General features: G+C 42.6%; 1 protein-coding gene across 2 annotated transcripts in view; it reads left to right on the forward strand.

Annotated features, from left to right (window-relative positions):
* Atg16 (Autophagy-related 16) overlaps nt 1-16713 on the forward strand; it is a 378915-nt gene that overhangs the window by 278362 nt on the left and 83840 nt on the right. For both annotated transcript variants that reach the window (XM_065437138.2, XM_065437139.2), the window contains 2 exons: nt 6561-6632; nt 13304-13424. In XM_065437138.2, coding sequence (XP_065293210.1) covers nt 6561-6632; nt 13304-13424 — 193 coding nt within the window. The remainder of the gene's footprint in view (nt 1-6560; nt 6633-13303; nt 13425-16713) is intronic.

The raw sequence follows: 16713 nt of genomic DNA on the forward strand, positions 1-16713 counted from the left end.
CCCTGATTCCGTAATGCCTCCATGACTGCCGAGGTTTTGACAGAATCAAATGCTTTCTCATAATCAATGAAAACTATATATAAGGGTTGGTTATATTCCGCACATTTCTCTATCACCTGATTGATAGTGTGAATATGATCTATTGTTGAGTAGCCTTTACGGAATCCTGCCTGGTCTTTTGCTTGACAGAAGTCTAAGGTGTTCCTGATTCTATTTGCGATTACCTTAGTAAATAGTTTGTAGGCAACGGATAGTAAGCTGATCGGTCTATAATTTTTCAAGTCTTTGGCATCCCCTTTCTTATGGATTAGGATTATGTTAGCGTTTTTCCAAGATTCCAGTACGCTCGACGTTATGAGGCATTGCGTATACAGGGTGGCCAGTTTCTCTAGAACAATCTGCCCACCATCCTTCCAACAAATCTGCTGTTACCTGATCCTCCCCAGCTGCCTTCCCTCTTTGCATATCTCCCAAGGCTTTCTTTACTTCTTCCGGCGTTACCTGTGGGATTTCGAATTCCTCTAGACTATTTTCTATTCCATTATCGTCGTGGGTGCACTGATACTGTATAAATCTCTATAGAACTCCTCAGCCACTTGAACTATCTCATCCATATTAGTAATGATATTGCCGGCTTTGTCTCTTAATGCATACATCTGATTCTTGCCAATTCCTAGTTTCTTCATCACTGTTTTTAGGCTTCCTCCGTTCCTGAGAGCATGTTCAATTTTATCCATATTATACTTCCTTATGTCAGCTGTCTTACGCTTGTTGATTAACTTCGAAAGTTCTGCCAGTTCTATTCTAGCTGTAGGGTTAGAGGCTTTCATACATTGACGTTTCTTGATCAGATCTTTCGTCTCCTGCGATAGTTTACTGGTATCCTGCCTAACGGAGTTACCACCGACTTCCAATGCACATTCCTTAATGATGCCCACAAGATTGTCGTTCATTGCTTCAACACTAAGGTCCTCTTCCTGAGTTAAAGCCGAATACCGGTTCTGTAGATTGATCTGGAATTCCTCTATTTTCCCTCTTACCGCTAACTCATTGATCAGCTGTACCATGTACCAGTTTCTTCCGTTCCCTTCTCAGGTCTAGGCTAATTCGAGTTCTTACCATCCTGTGGTCACTGCAGTGCACCTTGCCGAGCACGTCCACATCTTGTATGATGCCAGGGTTAGTGCAGAGTATGAAGTCTATTTCATTTCTAGTCTCGCCGTTCGGGCTCCTCCACGTCCACTTTCGGCTATCCCGCTTGCGGAAGAAGGTATTCACTATCCTCTTAATATTCTGTTCCGCAAACTCTACTAATAACTCTCCCCTGATATTCCTAGTGCCTATGCCATAGTCCCCCACTGCCTTCTCTCCAGCCTGCTTCTTGCCTACCTTGGCATTAAAGTCGCCCGTTAGTATAGTGTATTTAGTTTTCACTCTACTTATCGCCGATTCCACGTCTTCATAGAAGCTTTCGACTTCCTGGTCATCATGAGTGGATGTAGGGGCGTAGACCAGTACAATCTTCATTTTGTACCTCTTATTAAGTTTCACAACAAGACCTGCCACCCTCTCGTTAATGCTATAGAATTCCTGTATGTTACCAGCTATATTCTTATTAATCAGGAATCCGACGCCTAGTTCTCTTCTCTCCGCTAAGCCCCGGTAGCACAGGACGTGCCCGCTTTTTAGCACTGTATATGCATCTTTTGGCCTCCTAACTTCACTGAGCCCTATTATATCCCATTTACTGCTCTCTAATTCCTTCAATAGCACTGCTAGACTCGCCTCACTAGATAATGTTCTAGCGTTAAACGTTGCCAGGTTCATATTCCAATGGCCGCCTGTCCGGAGCCAGTGATTCTTAGCACCCTCTGCTGCGTCGCAGGTCTGACCGCCGCTGTGGTGAGTTGCTTCACAGCTGCTGGGGACTGAGGGCCGAGGTTTGATTTTGTTGTTCATATAGGAGGTTGTGGCCAAGTACTGCACCAGGGTGGCCAATCCTGCTCTGGTGAGAGAGTGCATTACCGGTTCTGGTCACCGGGATCGGGCCACACTCCAGGCCTGTTTATGCAATTTTATCAACACGCGTTTTTTTTTTTTGAATTCCGGTGGAAAATTGCCGGCACCGGGATTCGAACCACGGCCCTCTTGCACGCGAGGTGGGTGTTCTACCTCTACGCCACCGCTGCACTGGTAATTAGTACAAGATTAATTTAAAAAAAGCTATAATCAAGTAGGGAGTTTGGGGGAAGTGAGCTTTCCATAGTAAAAACAGAACTAAAGTAGGAGTTCATAACACCAGATTGCAATTCAGCAGGAACTGAGGATCCATCAGGATTAGTTAAAGGAAAGTTGGTGAGTGCACTGTTTTTCAGTGAAAACAAGTTCAGAATTTTTTAGTGTTATTGCGGAGTTCGTTCAGCAGGACCCGGTGATAGAATTTCTTTTTGAACGCTTTAATTCAAGCTTATACTGGTGTAAGCACTCAAAGTATTTCTGCCATTTATCCCTAGAATTTATTCGTTTAGCATCCCTGAATAAGCACTTCTTTCTTTTAGATAGTCTTTTAACGTCATTTGAGAACCAGGGCCTGCTGACATCACTGTTTATGTGAACTAGTGGTACATGAGCGTGTAAAGAGCAAAAATTTTCTGCTTGTATAGTAACCAGTTTTGATCTACAGACCTAGAATATGCTGATTGGGAGAAGTGGTGATAGAAGATATCAAGTTCCGCATTGATTGCTGTAATATTGACTATTTTGTATTTGCCTATGAACTTTGTCTGAACTTGGCGGCTGGTAGTGGTGATAGAAACGTTGAAAAGAATCAGGTTGTGATCACTAAGCCCTTTTATGCACTGCAATGGTTGAGTTGTATGAGCATTCGAAACTAGAACAAGGTTGAGAGTGTTAGAGCCACGAGTTGGAACTGTGATTATTTGGTAGAGGTTAAACAAAAGAGCGAGATCTAAGAAATCTTTTGATTGGCGACTCGTTGCAGTAAGAGGAGACCAGTCAATGTCAGGAAAGTTGAAATCCCCACATAATAATAAATTTGTTTTAGGAAAGTGTGACTGCAAATCTAATAGAACTGTATAAAGCTGATTAATGTGTGAAATATCACAGTCAGGGGCACGGTAGCATGAAACAAGTAAAATAGATTGTGAAGCAAGGGATATGGTAATGCAGAGAATTTCATGTTGGGTGTTGAGTTTCAACAGGAATCGAAGCTAAGTTTGCTTTCGCAAGGACCAGAACACCTCTGCCACGCCTACCAGCCCCATCAAGTCTATGAACTGTGTAGGATTTATCATCAGGAACTAGTTCATTAACTTTCACTTCTGGAGATGGGCATGATTCAGTAAAAACGGCGATATCAGTAGAGTGATCCTCGATTAGCGCATGCGCTATGTCTTTTTTTGTAAGATAACTTCCAGTGTTAGCTACCATCACAGACACATTATTGCAGGATGGCAAAACTGTTTTAGAGGTAGCACAATGGGCCTGTGGCAGGGACAGCAATGAAGACTGTCCTGAAAGTCGTTCTAATCGCCATGGCTTGACTTCAGGGACGGCGTCAGGGTCAGTGGCATAAATGAATTGTTTATTATCATTGTGCAGTTTGTTGAAGCGAATTTTGAACGGGGTGTTCAACTGCTGAGCGTATGAGTAAAGTTTCCTCCGCGCTGTTTGCACTTGCTCAGAAAAATCTTCGTGGATTGAGAACGATGATCCCTTGAGTTTGGAAGTGATGGAAAGAATCTTAGATTTGTCTTTAAAGTGTGTAAACTTAACTATAATGGCGCGGTTTGTGCCTTGTCGAAAATGGCCCAGCTTATGTGCGCGCTCGATGTCAGAGCCAACGACAGCAATATCAAGCTTTTGAGCACAGAAGGAAATTACTTGGGTCTCAGATTGCTTCCACAATTCACCATGCTTGTCTGGGATTCCAAAAAATAACAAATTTGACTTGCGAAGGCGGTTTTTAGGGTCATCACAGTTTACTGCCAGAGCCTTGATGTCTGAAGATAGTTTTGCAACGGCCGTGCTCGGGATTGATTCAGGGCATTCACCAGCAGTTTGAAGATCTGCGACAGTTTTTTCAAGGACGTCAACACGCGATGATACGCTGCTAATGAAGTTTTCAATCTTAGTTTGAGTTAATTAGATGATTGTTAGTTCATTTAGCATAAAATTCTGCGAGTGCTCCAAACGAGCAAGAACGCCAGCAATAGTTACTAAAGTAGGAGGATTAGGGCCAGGATTCAATTCCATGTCGCCCAAAATAATTAGTAAACGGTGCATGGCATGAGCTGTCAAACAGTACAAACTAAGCACTTCATACAGCCTTCGGCGACAACAGCACAGCAATCAGTGGGGCACGCTACTGCTAAAGAAAAGCGGTTGTTGCAATGACAACAGGAAGCTTTCGCCAGGACTAACCTGCAGAACGAAGGGCATTGATTTCAATGAAATCATAGCAGTGGCCTGCCCCAACTGATGATGCAGCGTGGGCTGTTTAAGTAGTCTTGGTGGGCCGTCCAAACTGATAGTGCCTCGTGGTTGCCAAGCCAGAGAACGCTCCAGGGCGGGAAGAGGCATAACTAAAAAAACGGTGTAGTCGGTGAAGATGGCCACGAAAATGTCGCAGGAACGTTGGCGCATCCGCAACAGATCAGCGGCGTCGGTCCAATGCAGAGCCAGCCAGATGGTCCATGAAAGGACAGCCTGTGGAACGAAGGGCATTGATTTCAAGGAAATCATAGCGGCGGCGGGCTCCTCATGACGGACCTTGGCATGCTAGTGTCATAGCAAAGTGGGATGATACTGGAAAGTATGTGTCGTATATAGCCGAAGTAACAGAAGTCTCAAACGACCACTGCGGATTCTAAATACTAAACGTGTCTTTAGCAGTATGGTGTGTCGCTACATTGCTTGAACACTATTCGCATTGCTGTTAACAGTTCTCATTAGATGGGTTCTTTTAGAATTTTCTGCATTGTTTTTGTCTTGTCATACTCTTTCATTAAAGCGGTTGAACAATGCATATCTTTCCACAGCTTAAAGATAATATAAAGGGCATTAGACATTCTTAGGATGAATTTAATTTTATGATTAGTAGATCATTGCAGGCATTTCTGATGGCTTTTGTACAATGCACACATTTGAAAGTTTGCAAGGAATCGAGAGTACCAAGTTGATTTCTGCTGGTGACTCTCTTAACCCTATCAGGGTCAATTTTTTTTGCCATATGCGACCACCCAGGGTCGTTTTTTTTTATTGCAGATTTCAATTCAAAGGGTCCAATACGTCAATAGGTCCAATCATAGGGACCTATTTTGAAAAAAAGAAAAAGAAATTACTGTAATCCTTCTAGGGTGACCGTAAAGTGAGAAAAAAATATTTTGTGTTGGTATACTTGTACTGTTTATTCATGAGTAACAACAATAAAAAAAGGCAATGAACTTATACAAGAACTAAAAATTTGATGCATTGTTATGTACATAGTTCAAGGCCTAGAAAATGCACACACGAGAATATTTTGCAAGTCGCAAATGTTCCTTTTCTTACACTAATATTTACGTCCATAGCGTAATCGAACTGCATAGGTGAGTGCACTCAAGAAAACTGTGGTTGTGTGCTCATCAAAAAAGCAAAACTTGCGACAAACTTCCACTAATCTTCATCTTACCGCCAATCATAAGCAATTAGTTTTCGCGAGTCGCCAAAAAAAAAGTAAATGCATGCACGGCGACATCCTTCATATACGCACCCCTGTGAGCAATAAACGATCGAGCAACAGGCTGTCACCCTTTGAGCGATTGGTAATGAGGTAGCCATCAGTTTTGCGAACGCAAGAAGCCAAGACCGCCCGGGGAACAAAACCCTAACTAACCAACGCCTGCGCACGTGCGCCAATGCGCACGTGGTAGTACTATATAGACGCGCCGAAGCAAACAAACTAGCTTTAAAAAAAAACCATGCAATGAAAACCGAGAGAGGAAGGCACGAGAAAAAAATTCCCTGTATCCCCACATAGTGGCAGCAGATGCCAAGAAAGAGAAGGTTAAGAAATTGGTGCTCTTTTTGAACGTACTGACAGTGCTGTAAGTATACGGCATTGACCATTTTGGGCTTGTTTGCAGCGCCATATATTTACATCATTGACCCTGACAGTGTTAAGAATGTAGGCTGCCTGTGAACATATGCTACAACGTGCACTGGTCTTTCTGTGCTGGCCTGCTTTTCTGGCTGCGCGCGACTTTATTTTGTGTCGGAATATGTGGAAACGTAGCCAATTGATCACTCGCTGCAGTGGGCACTAGTAGACGGGAAGAAGACACAGACAAAGGGGAGTGCAAATTAACAGATGTTTGTTCTTGCAGTTTTGCATTTATGACATAATCAGGGAATACTATCATGTCACCTCTTTGTCTGTACGGATGGGAACAAAAAAGGCTTGCTTTGGCTTGCTATTTCAGGACAGTGTTCTAGGCAACTAGAACACCCCAACTGACCATACCACTCAGTATTTACTAAGTGATTATGCTACCTCCCAGGAGAACCTGGTCCTGGCGGCGTCCAATGATTTCTCCAGCAGAGTGTGGACGCTTGGCGACCAGAGACTGCGGGTGAGTGGACAGCCTCTGTTTAAATCGGGCATCTTTTCAGCTTCACTTGACCTAGCAACACCGGCAATGTACGAAGAGTAACTATATTCGTGTTTAAGTGCGCAGTGTGAAGTGGTGCTGAAGGATTCATATCTCAAAACAAGTACAGAATTCTTTCCAAAAAAGGCATACGTTGATATTGCTTATCTGGTAGAACTAAGCACTAAATGGTAGTATGTACTAAACTTAATACATACCTGGTGGGATATAACTATGCACCAAGTGGCGGTACGTACTAAACAGCAAGTACAAATTTTTGCAGGGTGTCTACCATAAGAGAAAATCTGGAAAACTTGCAGTTTTCAGAGGATTGGTCAGTGCAATCCAATAACAATATTGTTTTTCGATGGCTTTACAAGTGTGTGCCTGGTCAGGTAGTTGAAATATTATGGAACTCATGATTATGATATTTGATAGTGCATTCCGACTCACTTACAGTTTAATGGTTGTAGTTGTTGAAAATTATGGGATGGCACAGTAACTTGTCATATTTTTCTTGCACCGGAGCCACCAATGTGTAGACTACCAGGGAATCTTAAAAGAACAGTTGGGAAACACTTGGAAAAATTAGGAAACTTGAAAATGCCAACCTAGTATACAGCCAGTTCTCTCTTGACGTGTGCTACTGCTGCTAACAAGGAAACGTGCCACGTCATAGTAAATGTTATGCCTAGCTTAAGTATTCACCATGAGATTTCTTCCTTCCTGTTTCCCAAAGCTGTGAAAAATACCTGCTCTCTCACATGACCGTGTGATAGAACAAAGGTGATACCAAGCAGCATTTTGAAACTTCGGTATGGAGTGCAATTGCAGTGCAGATGACTTGTTTGGCTTTCCCTGATGTGCGTGTGTGTGTGTGTACTTGCACAACATTCTACAGACTCGTCCACTTCGGCCAGGGGGCTACTGCGTCCCTAAGAGAACGGTTGCCTCACGGTCGCAGTGGTGCTCCATTGGCAGTTTGTTTTCATTGCAGCTGCTTGTTCTCTCTCTTGCCACTTGCACTGTAGCCTGAAGCAATAAAGCGACAGACACCGACCAAAAGAAATGCCAAAAATGAATAATTCTCGAAGACGTTCTGGCTTTGCTACGGGAGCCTTGTTCACAATGGGGTGAACGAAAGTTCATGGAAGCTTATGTGCTCTTCAGCACAGGATGTAAGTAGACGGTGTACGAGAAGGGGAGGGGGGAGGGGGGGGAAGGTTCCTTCACATTGATTGAGCATGTGACGTGTTTTCCGTAGCTACAACTCCAGATATAGCCATGGTTTAAAGTTTCTTTCTTGGCCGATAATTATTGAGTTTTCTCACTCAATCTTGTGGCCCGTTGCATCCATATGCTTGGCAAGGGCATTCACAACTCTTTGTTTCTTTTCGACATCATCCTGATGCTGCCTCAGTCTTTGTCTAAAGTTGTCCGATTCACCAATGTATGGATAGTTGCAATCTGCGCAGGGTATTTTGTAGACTATGCCAAGAAATGACTCTCTTGCAAGCCTGTCCTTACCGCCCATGTATGCTTGCCGCAGCTTACACACAGGCATGTGTGTCACCTCAACGTCATAACTGTGCAGAACGTGAGACAAGGTTTTGCTTATCTTGACTGTATCTTGAACAGCAGTTGGTGGAATTCAGTGTGGTTTTCAGAAACTGTCACATGTGCAGTTTCTTTCCTGATGTGAGAACATCAAAATGTCAAGCATCTGTTATGCCTTTCATTGATGGTGTCAAGCAATATGTGGATAAAGACACGATAATAAATGCCTATCATGTTTCGCACATCAGCAACAAGATCTGCCACACTGAGTTTGAGGTATGCACCTTTACAATGTAAAAAAAAACCACTGTCATGCTTACAAATGTGTAAAATAAAAACGAACACTTTTTATTTCATTCCGATGTGAACCACGCTAATAACATTCCTACGAATGATGTACAAATATTTAAAAAATTTAAGTACAAGAGAGAGAGCCAGAGAGAGAGATAAAACTTTTGTTGTGTCCGGATGGATTCAAGTCAATTATTTTAATATTCATGTTTGATTCAAAAATTCATTATAAAAATTATATGATATGTATTAACAAGTATGCAAATCCAATGCATATCTTAATCTACTTGGAGCAAACATAATATGAATGTTTGAAACAAATAAAATATACTTTTAAGCACCAACTTGCCCAAAAACAACCTCTTTTAGAATATATCACTAGCCGAGCAGGGGAAGGTGTGATTCTTTGTGTTTGTTTCTATTCAGCCTGTGAATATGTATGTGGGTATGTATTAGTTATGGTGATGGTGGCGCAAAAGACATGAACAAAGCAAAGATGTAAAGCATATAATAAGGCGCTGTATATGTCTTACGTCTTCCCTTCATTCTCATCTGTCATGCTGCTTTACTATTGCTAATGTCTAACCAATCATCACAAATTTCGACCCTGGTCCCATCTTGTGCTACAATTGAACCCTATAATAACAAAAGCCTGAGACAGCGAAATTTTTGCTGCAACAAAATATTTTCGTTTCCCTGGCTGGTTCATAGAATTCTGTGCACAGTCAAACCCACTTTTAACAATCCCAGATATAATGATCTATCGGTTATAATGACTACATTTCTGTGCATTTACGATTTTCCGACCCTGACTTTTCAAACTGCTTCCAGATGTAATGTATATTTTTTAAATTGCTGTACTATTACAACAAATGCTCCGAACCCAGTTACGGCAAAGTCCATGCGAAGCACCAATGCATGGAAGCACTGTGTGCACGGTAGCCCTGCTCCAGTCCAGCCATGATGTGGCCTTCGAGATGAGCAAGCAACAGCTGCGTGTAAAATTCGGAAGCCGCATTGTGGGTCACTCACTTTCAAGGCATGCCTCCAGGGAGGAGGTGCACTGCGTAAACGGCATGGCGCGGGGCAGGCAGTAGCACACGCGCCAGTGCAATATCGCATCCCATGACGGTGGCGCTCTTATTTATTCAATTTACCAACTACATAGTAGGAGAAACAAATACATTTGTACACTGGAAGGAAGAAAGGCACACTGGTAAACATTGAAAAAAAAAATACAGTCAAGAGAATACAATATAATACAAAGTCGTAAAACAATGTCAAGAGAACATGTGAAGTTGCAATTGTTGACGAGACTTGGTAGGATTTTTTAATGAAACAATATCATTTAGAAGGCTATTACATAGTGCGCTGGCACGCAGCAATGAAGAGTAATTGAATGACTGCAAGCTGTCAAATATGCACTGAAACTGAGATGATTATGAAGTCGAGTAGATGTGCTAGAAGGAATTTCAAGCGACAAACGGCTGGACCATGAGTTATAGCAGTATTTATGAAAAAGGCATAGAATGGCAACAGAACATCGAGAATCCAAGTCAGGAAAGGGAACATCGCATTTAACCTGGGTAATGCGAGATTGATGGCTGTAATTAGAAGTTATAAGGTGAGCAGCACAATTTTGGATGGATTCCATTTTGTCTATTAGGTAGGTATCGTTGTTGAGGAGACCAGATCGATAAAGCATATTCCAGTTGAGGGCATACAAAAGTTTGGTAGGCCTGTTGACGGATGGTAGATAGGGAAAGGTGCAGATCATGACATAAAAACCTTAAAGTTCTGTTAGCTTTAGCGCGTATCTTCTCGATGTGAGAGCTCCAGGCAAGATTGGTACAAAAATTAATACCAAGAGCTTTGTAAGTAAAGCCACGGTGAACTTCAGCCGAACAGATTTTGTGACGAAACTTAAGAGCTGACTTCATACGAATGAAGGAATGTACGCAGCATTTAGAAGTGTTAAGTGTCATTTGCCAACGGCCGCACCACTGATCAACTAGGTGTTTAGCAAGGTGATTAACTGGGTGATTAACTTGTTCTTGCGCTGTGCGGCACCACTTAAAGCACAGCAGTTCATTTCAGCGATTTGGAATGACCATCTTTGTCCTTCTACCATGGGATCAGGGATCACCCTTTAAGTTAAGTTTTGGTTTAGCTTTTGTTTCAGCCGTATACTGTAGAACCTCGTTGATACGTTCCCGTTATGTACGTTTTTCCGGTGCCAACGTTTGCAATCGAGAACATCAAAAAATGACCCGATAGAGTTACGCTGATTTTTTACTGGTTCACGTGATCCTGGAAATCACAATTTTCTGGCACCAACATTCAGTATGTTGCGAAACTGTGATTGTATGATACATTTTCTGGCTGCTAGATCCCATGTAAACAAGAAAATGCACAAGGCGCACGCGATCGAGAACAGTATTTAGCTGCCTGCCACGGCAGCTTCACTGCAATACGTGCCTGCCTGTCTCACGCGAAAACACCGGCCCACACTCACTTTCTTGTTTCAGTACCAGCAATTCTACGGGGTCGTCGCATGGGGTATTCACAGCTGTCATTGCCAATCCTGTTGCGATAAGCATCTTGGCCTATCTGTTTCACAGCATGCACTGCCGTCAGAAGTGTAGTGCATGCTTTTAATAGTTGATAACTGAAACACGCCGCCGTTCCCTGCTGCAGACTGCAATTGTTTTGTGGCTGCCAGATCCCATGTCATCTAAAAAAGGCGTGATGCACACAAGATCAAGAACAGTATATAGTCACCCGTCTTAAACTGAAATCACACGTATGATTGCGGATGCACGCAAGCTTGCTTTATGTGCTTTGCGCCAGCCCTGTCTCACGAGGAATGATGGTTTGCATCCACAAATACCTGCAACAGTGCATGCTCACTGGGCTCATTCACAGACACCTTGGAAGACGCCACTTCGTACTTTGTTATTGACAGTGATTCAAAATGCTTCGATATCTATAAAGGTAATTGTTGTATTTTTAGAGCTGTTAGATTAGTACAAAAAGGAAAGGTTAAGCACTTTCTTTCATGATATAAATCTGCTTCATGGAGAGTTGAATGTATCACGCCATAGCTGCGTAGTCAGGCGTGTCGACGCGAGGCAGCCCAAGTGCGTGATTATAGAGAGGATCTGTTCACCGAGATCACGCCGCATTTTGCTGTCCACGAGCCATACCGCACTGTGTGCACTTGCGTGGGCGCGTGAACGCGAGCTTGTGCACATCTGCAGGCATACGTGTGGTATATTGAGTCTGCACTTTTCTCATTGCTAATTCAACATCTTCATAAAACTGATCTGCTTCCTCATCATCGTGACTGGATGTTGGAGCATAGGCTTGTACTACTTTTAATCTATATGTCTTATTAAGTTTGATTATGACTACAGCTACACTCTCATTAATTCTGTAGAATTCGTCAATGTTGCCCGCTATATCCTGATGGATTAGGTAACCTACCCCGTATTGCTTCTTATCTGACAGACCTCTATAGCAGAGGACATGGCCGTTATTCAGCAGTGTATAAGCCTCACCAGTTCTTGTAGTCTCACTAAGGCTGATGATATTCCAAACAATGTCTGATAGTTCCTCAACGAGTCCTGCTAAGCTAGCCTCACTCAACAAAGTTTGGCAATTAAAGGTTGACAGGGTCAGTTTCCATTGGCGGCCTGTCCGGACCCAGAGATTCTTAGCACCCTCTGCTGCGTTACAGGTCTACGACCGCCGCCTTGGTCAGGTGTTCCGCAGCTGCTGGGGACTGAGGGCCATGGGTTTATTGAAGGAATCATTCGGGAGGTAGTGGCTGAATACTGCACCAGAAAGTCCTGTTCTGGGGAAGGAATAGTTCTGCGGAAACCTGCAAGGTCGAGAGAAGTTGTTAATTAAGGGAATATGAGACAGCCACCCAATCGTAGCAATGAAATAAACCCATACAGGTTTCTCTAAAGAAAAGCCTCTTTGCCGTGTTAATAGTTAATGGTTATGTTTGAGCCACCTTGCAATTTTTTTATAATTCTTTGTTCACTCCAATTTCTAGGTTGGCAGGAGCATCAGCAGTAACTACAATGCACGTGTCACCAGCATACATCAATATGTTAGAAAAGGCTAAAATGCACCATAATTCGTATACATATATGCTAAAGAGTAGTGGTCCAAGAACTGAACCCTGTGTGTAAAAAGTGCTGTGAGGACAAGATAACAATTATTCTAAAAGGTCGTTAGTGATTCAAGGGACAACTTGATGATAGCTCAGAACTGCTTCCATAATAACTGTAATGTCCTAATTTTTCTAGGAGTAGATTGTGGTAAAGTTTGCAAAAAGATTTTTTCGGGTGTTAAGAAATACCAGCTACTAACTGGTAGTCAGTAAATGTGGTATTAATTAACTAAGCAAGAGTTGTAACAGTGGTAGAAGTAGAGTGGTTTGGTCTTAAAACCATCTTGTTCATTGTAGAGCAGGTTGTACTCATGCCTGCATTAAGGAGCCACTTTATGCACTGATAGCATGGCCTTCCATGCAAAACGTTTACACTGCTCATACTCCATGTTGGCGCACGTGCGAGAAGATCACAAAACACTCCTTTTGTGCAGCATCCCCACGAAGAACAACGGTGGCAACTGTAAGTCCGGGTGGGTAGCCTTTCTCTATTGCACTCAGCGGGATGCAGCAGGCTGCTTGAGAGGGCGCATAATCTATTGACCGTGGTTATTGGTGCGATTCTTTTGTACCTAAATGACCCTTATAGCTGCGTAGATTTCTGCCCGCTTCCCCTGTGCAGCATACGCTGACTGGCCACAGCCGCAAAGTTCTGGCGGCCAAGTTCCTGGGTGATACAGGGCGAGTGGCATCAGGCAGCCATGATCGCACCCTCAAGATCTGGGACCTCCGCAGCCGAGCCTGTGAGTTGTGCCCTTCTCACATGAGGTTGGGGGCACTGTGCCATCATTTCATTTTTCATTTCATTTATTATCACCTTTGAAGGCGTTTGGGCCTTCAAGGTGATAATAAGGGGGGGCAATACAAACATGTGCATGAGTGGTTACGTACAAAACAACAACAAAAAAGAAACATTGTTGATTTTGTATGACTTTAAACAATAAAAAAAAAAAATCGAATTTAAAGAAGTAACATGGCAATACATTTGCAAAAAAAAAAGAAAAAAATAGGTGGAAGGGTTGACAAGGGTAGACTATTCCGAGTGGTTTATGATGAGTTCATGAACGAAGTATACTGGGAACAGAAAGCTATTCAAAGTGATTTGTTAGGTATACGCGAAATTTTTTGTGGTCAATACAGGTAACGAAGTTGTCAGGGAGTGCATTCCAATAAATAATGGCATCAGGAAAGAAGGAAGTAATCATGGCAGATGAGCGGCTGGGTAAACTTGCTATGGCAGAGCTGTGACTTATGCTAGAGGAAGTTCGCAATGGTGGTTTAAGAAGGTGGTGCCTTGAGCGTGGATTTAAAAAAAAGGAGTGCAGCTAACAAAGACGTGATATGATGCAGCATGACTTCAGTGTTGGCAGACCTATTGTTTGCTTCAAAGAAGTGACACTAGTGTACCGTGAATAATGTGAAGTGATGAAGCGGGTGGCTTGGTTTTGAGCGGATTCCAATGATGCGGCTAGGTAATCTTGAGATGGATGCCAGACAGCGGAAGCAAATTCGAGTTGTGGACAGACAAATGTCACATACGCCAACTTCTTTACTTCTGGGGATGCCTTCTTTAAATTTCTTTGTAGATACCTGAGTGAGCACGTAGCTTTGCTACATATTGTTTCGATATGTGTTATCCAAGAAAGTCATGACGTTAAAGTAAGACCCAGGTACTACTTGTAAAATGAAGTGGTGCTGATGTTGACAGAGCTAATGCGATAAGTGGACTGAAAGAGACTGCGCTTTCGGGTAAAAGACATCAATTTATATTTCATTAAGTTGAGAGGCATGTGCCATTTTTGCGCACTATGACGAGATGGCATCAAGGTCACGCTGCAAGAAAAGAACATCGTTAGAAGAGTTAACAGTGTTGTAAACTATGCAGTCGTCTGCGAAAAGTCGTAGTTTACAATGTATGCTAGTGGGCAAGTCGTTCACATAGATTAGAAATAATAAAGGGGACAGACAGGCGCCCTGAGGGACGCCCGAAGTCACGTCGGTAAGAGGTGAGTGGTGATTGTTTGTGGAAGTGTATTGTGTGCACCCGGATAGGAATTGTTCAATCCATCTGAGTAAGTTGTTGCAGATCCCAAGTCCAGATAGCTTTTGCAGTAAGAGCTTGTGAGGCACCTTGTCAAAAGCTTTTGAATAATCAAGGAAAACGGCATCGATCTGCAGGTTCCAGTCCATGATAAGTAGAATGCTGTGGGTGAATTCGGCGAGTTTGGAATCACACGATAAGTACTTTCGGAAACCATGCTGAAATGGGTAGAAAAAATTAATTGCTTCCAGGTGTTTCATTAGGCTTGAGGCTATGATGTGTTCTAGTAATTTTGAGGGGATGCTTGTAAGGGAGATTGGGCGGTAATTGGCAAGGTTCGAGTGGTCACCTGATTTAAAGATGGGCAAGATATAGATATTAGCTTTCTTCCAGTCACAGGGAATGGTCCCAGTTCCTAGCGATTGTTTCAATAGTACGCAGAGTATTTGTGCTGATACATGAGAGGTGTTCTTCAGAAGTTTACCACTTATATCATCACAGCCAGTGGAAGATGATGGTTTAAGAATATTGATTAGGTTAAATATGCCCTCCACGTAAATGTATAGGTCTGGCATAGTTTGTACTAAATCAGTAAGTGTGGGCAGGTCAGATACGTGAATGAGAGCAGTAAATACAGAAGAAAACTAGTTACGGTATTTAGGGCAGTTGCACATTCATCATTATGAATAGGTTCACCATCGAGGTCAACAAGTTTGGTAGTGTTAGATCTGTCTTTAGCGGAGAGCATGCGCCAACATTTATTTGGATTTGATTGGAGAATGGAGAGCAGATCGTGACTGTTAAATTTATCTTTGACTTGACTGACCTCCTGAGTATACAGTTTTACGCACGCGCGATATCTTTCCCATGCTGCAGTGTCATTGCTTTGATTTGCTTTCCTGTAGAGACATCTTTTACTTTTCGGAAGAGATTTTGCATGTTTAGTGAACCAAGGGTTGTTATAATCCGATTTTGCAACAATAGTGGGTATGTACTTATCTTTTATGTATAACATTGTGTTTCTAAATAGCTCCCAGTTGGAGTTGACTGAGCATGACGAGAAAGTGATCTGAAAGTTCTGCCAAAATGACTCCGCTGTTTATAGCGTCATAGTTACCTCTCCGGTGGTCAGAGATTAGTTTTTGGGTAGATGATTTCTTACTCAGTGGGAGACAAGTAATGTGCAGGAGACAACAATAGCTGAGGCCAGGTATCGTGATAATGGCAGAAATGTTGCCCGGGTGACCTGTAAGAAGTTAGTCGAGTATGTTATTGCCTCTGGTGGGACATGCTATCACCTGCTGGAGGTTGAAATCTTCTGTTACTTCAAGGAATTGTTTCGCTTCAGTAGAAAAGGTCCCTGTTGATACAGACAGCATACTCCTGTTAATGTGGGGGTAATTAAAATCTCCGGAAAGAAAAAGCGGTGCATTCGGCAGCTTGTGTTTGTTTGCTAAGGATTGGGACAGCAAATCAATGAAGGCTTGCTGTTTATCAGGTGGTCTGTAACAAATGCCAAAAACTGTTTCGTGTTGTTATAGACACATACCCATGAAAGTTCAAGGTTACTATCGTGACATATTTGGTAAGATGATAATATCTTTTTAACAGCGACAAGAACACCTCCTCCCCTTCAGCCTTGTCTGTTTGTCTATCGTTACGGTATAATGTGAAGTTAGTGTTGGACGGAAAAACTTCGTTATCCTCTATGCTTGAGCTCACCCACATTTCTGTTAGCAAGATGATATCAGATTCTGTGTCGCTAATATGGCTGTGTAACTGATCTCGCTTTAGTACTAAACTTCATATGTTAGTGAATGCTGTGTTGAAATTCAAAAACGTAGGCAGCCTTTTAGGAGCAGAAATTAAGTTAGTATTCTTGAGGTATCATTTGGTTGAGACCGTGCGTGTATTTACAGAATTTATGGTTTGTGTGTATGCATGACGCATTGATGGGGTGCATTCCTCAACTTTGGAAGACGCGCGTTGGC

The sequence above is a fragment of the Dermacentor albipictus genome, chromosome 1 (assembly GCF_038994185.2).
Source record: "Dermacentor albipictus isolate Rhodes 1998 colony chromosome 1, USDA_Dalb.pri_finalv2, whole genome shotgun sequence".
In the NCBI taxonomy this organism is placed as follows: Eukaryota; Metazoa; Arthropoda; class Arachnida; order Ixodida; family Ixodidae; genus Dermacentor; species Dermacentor albipictus.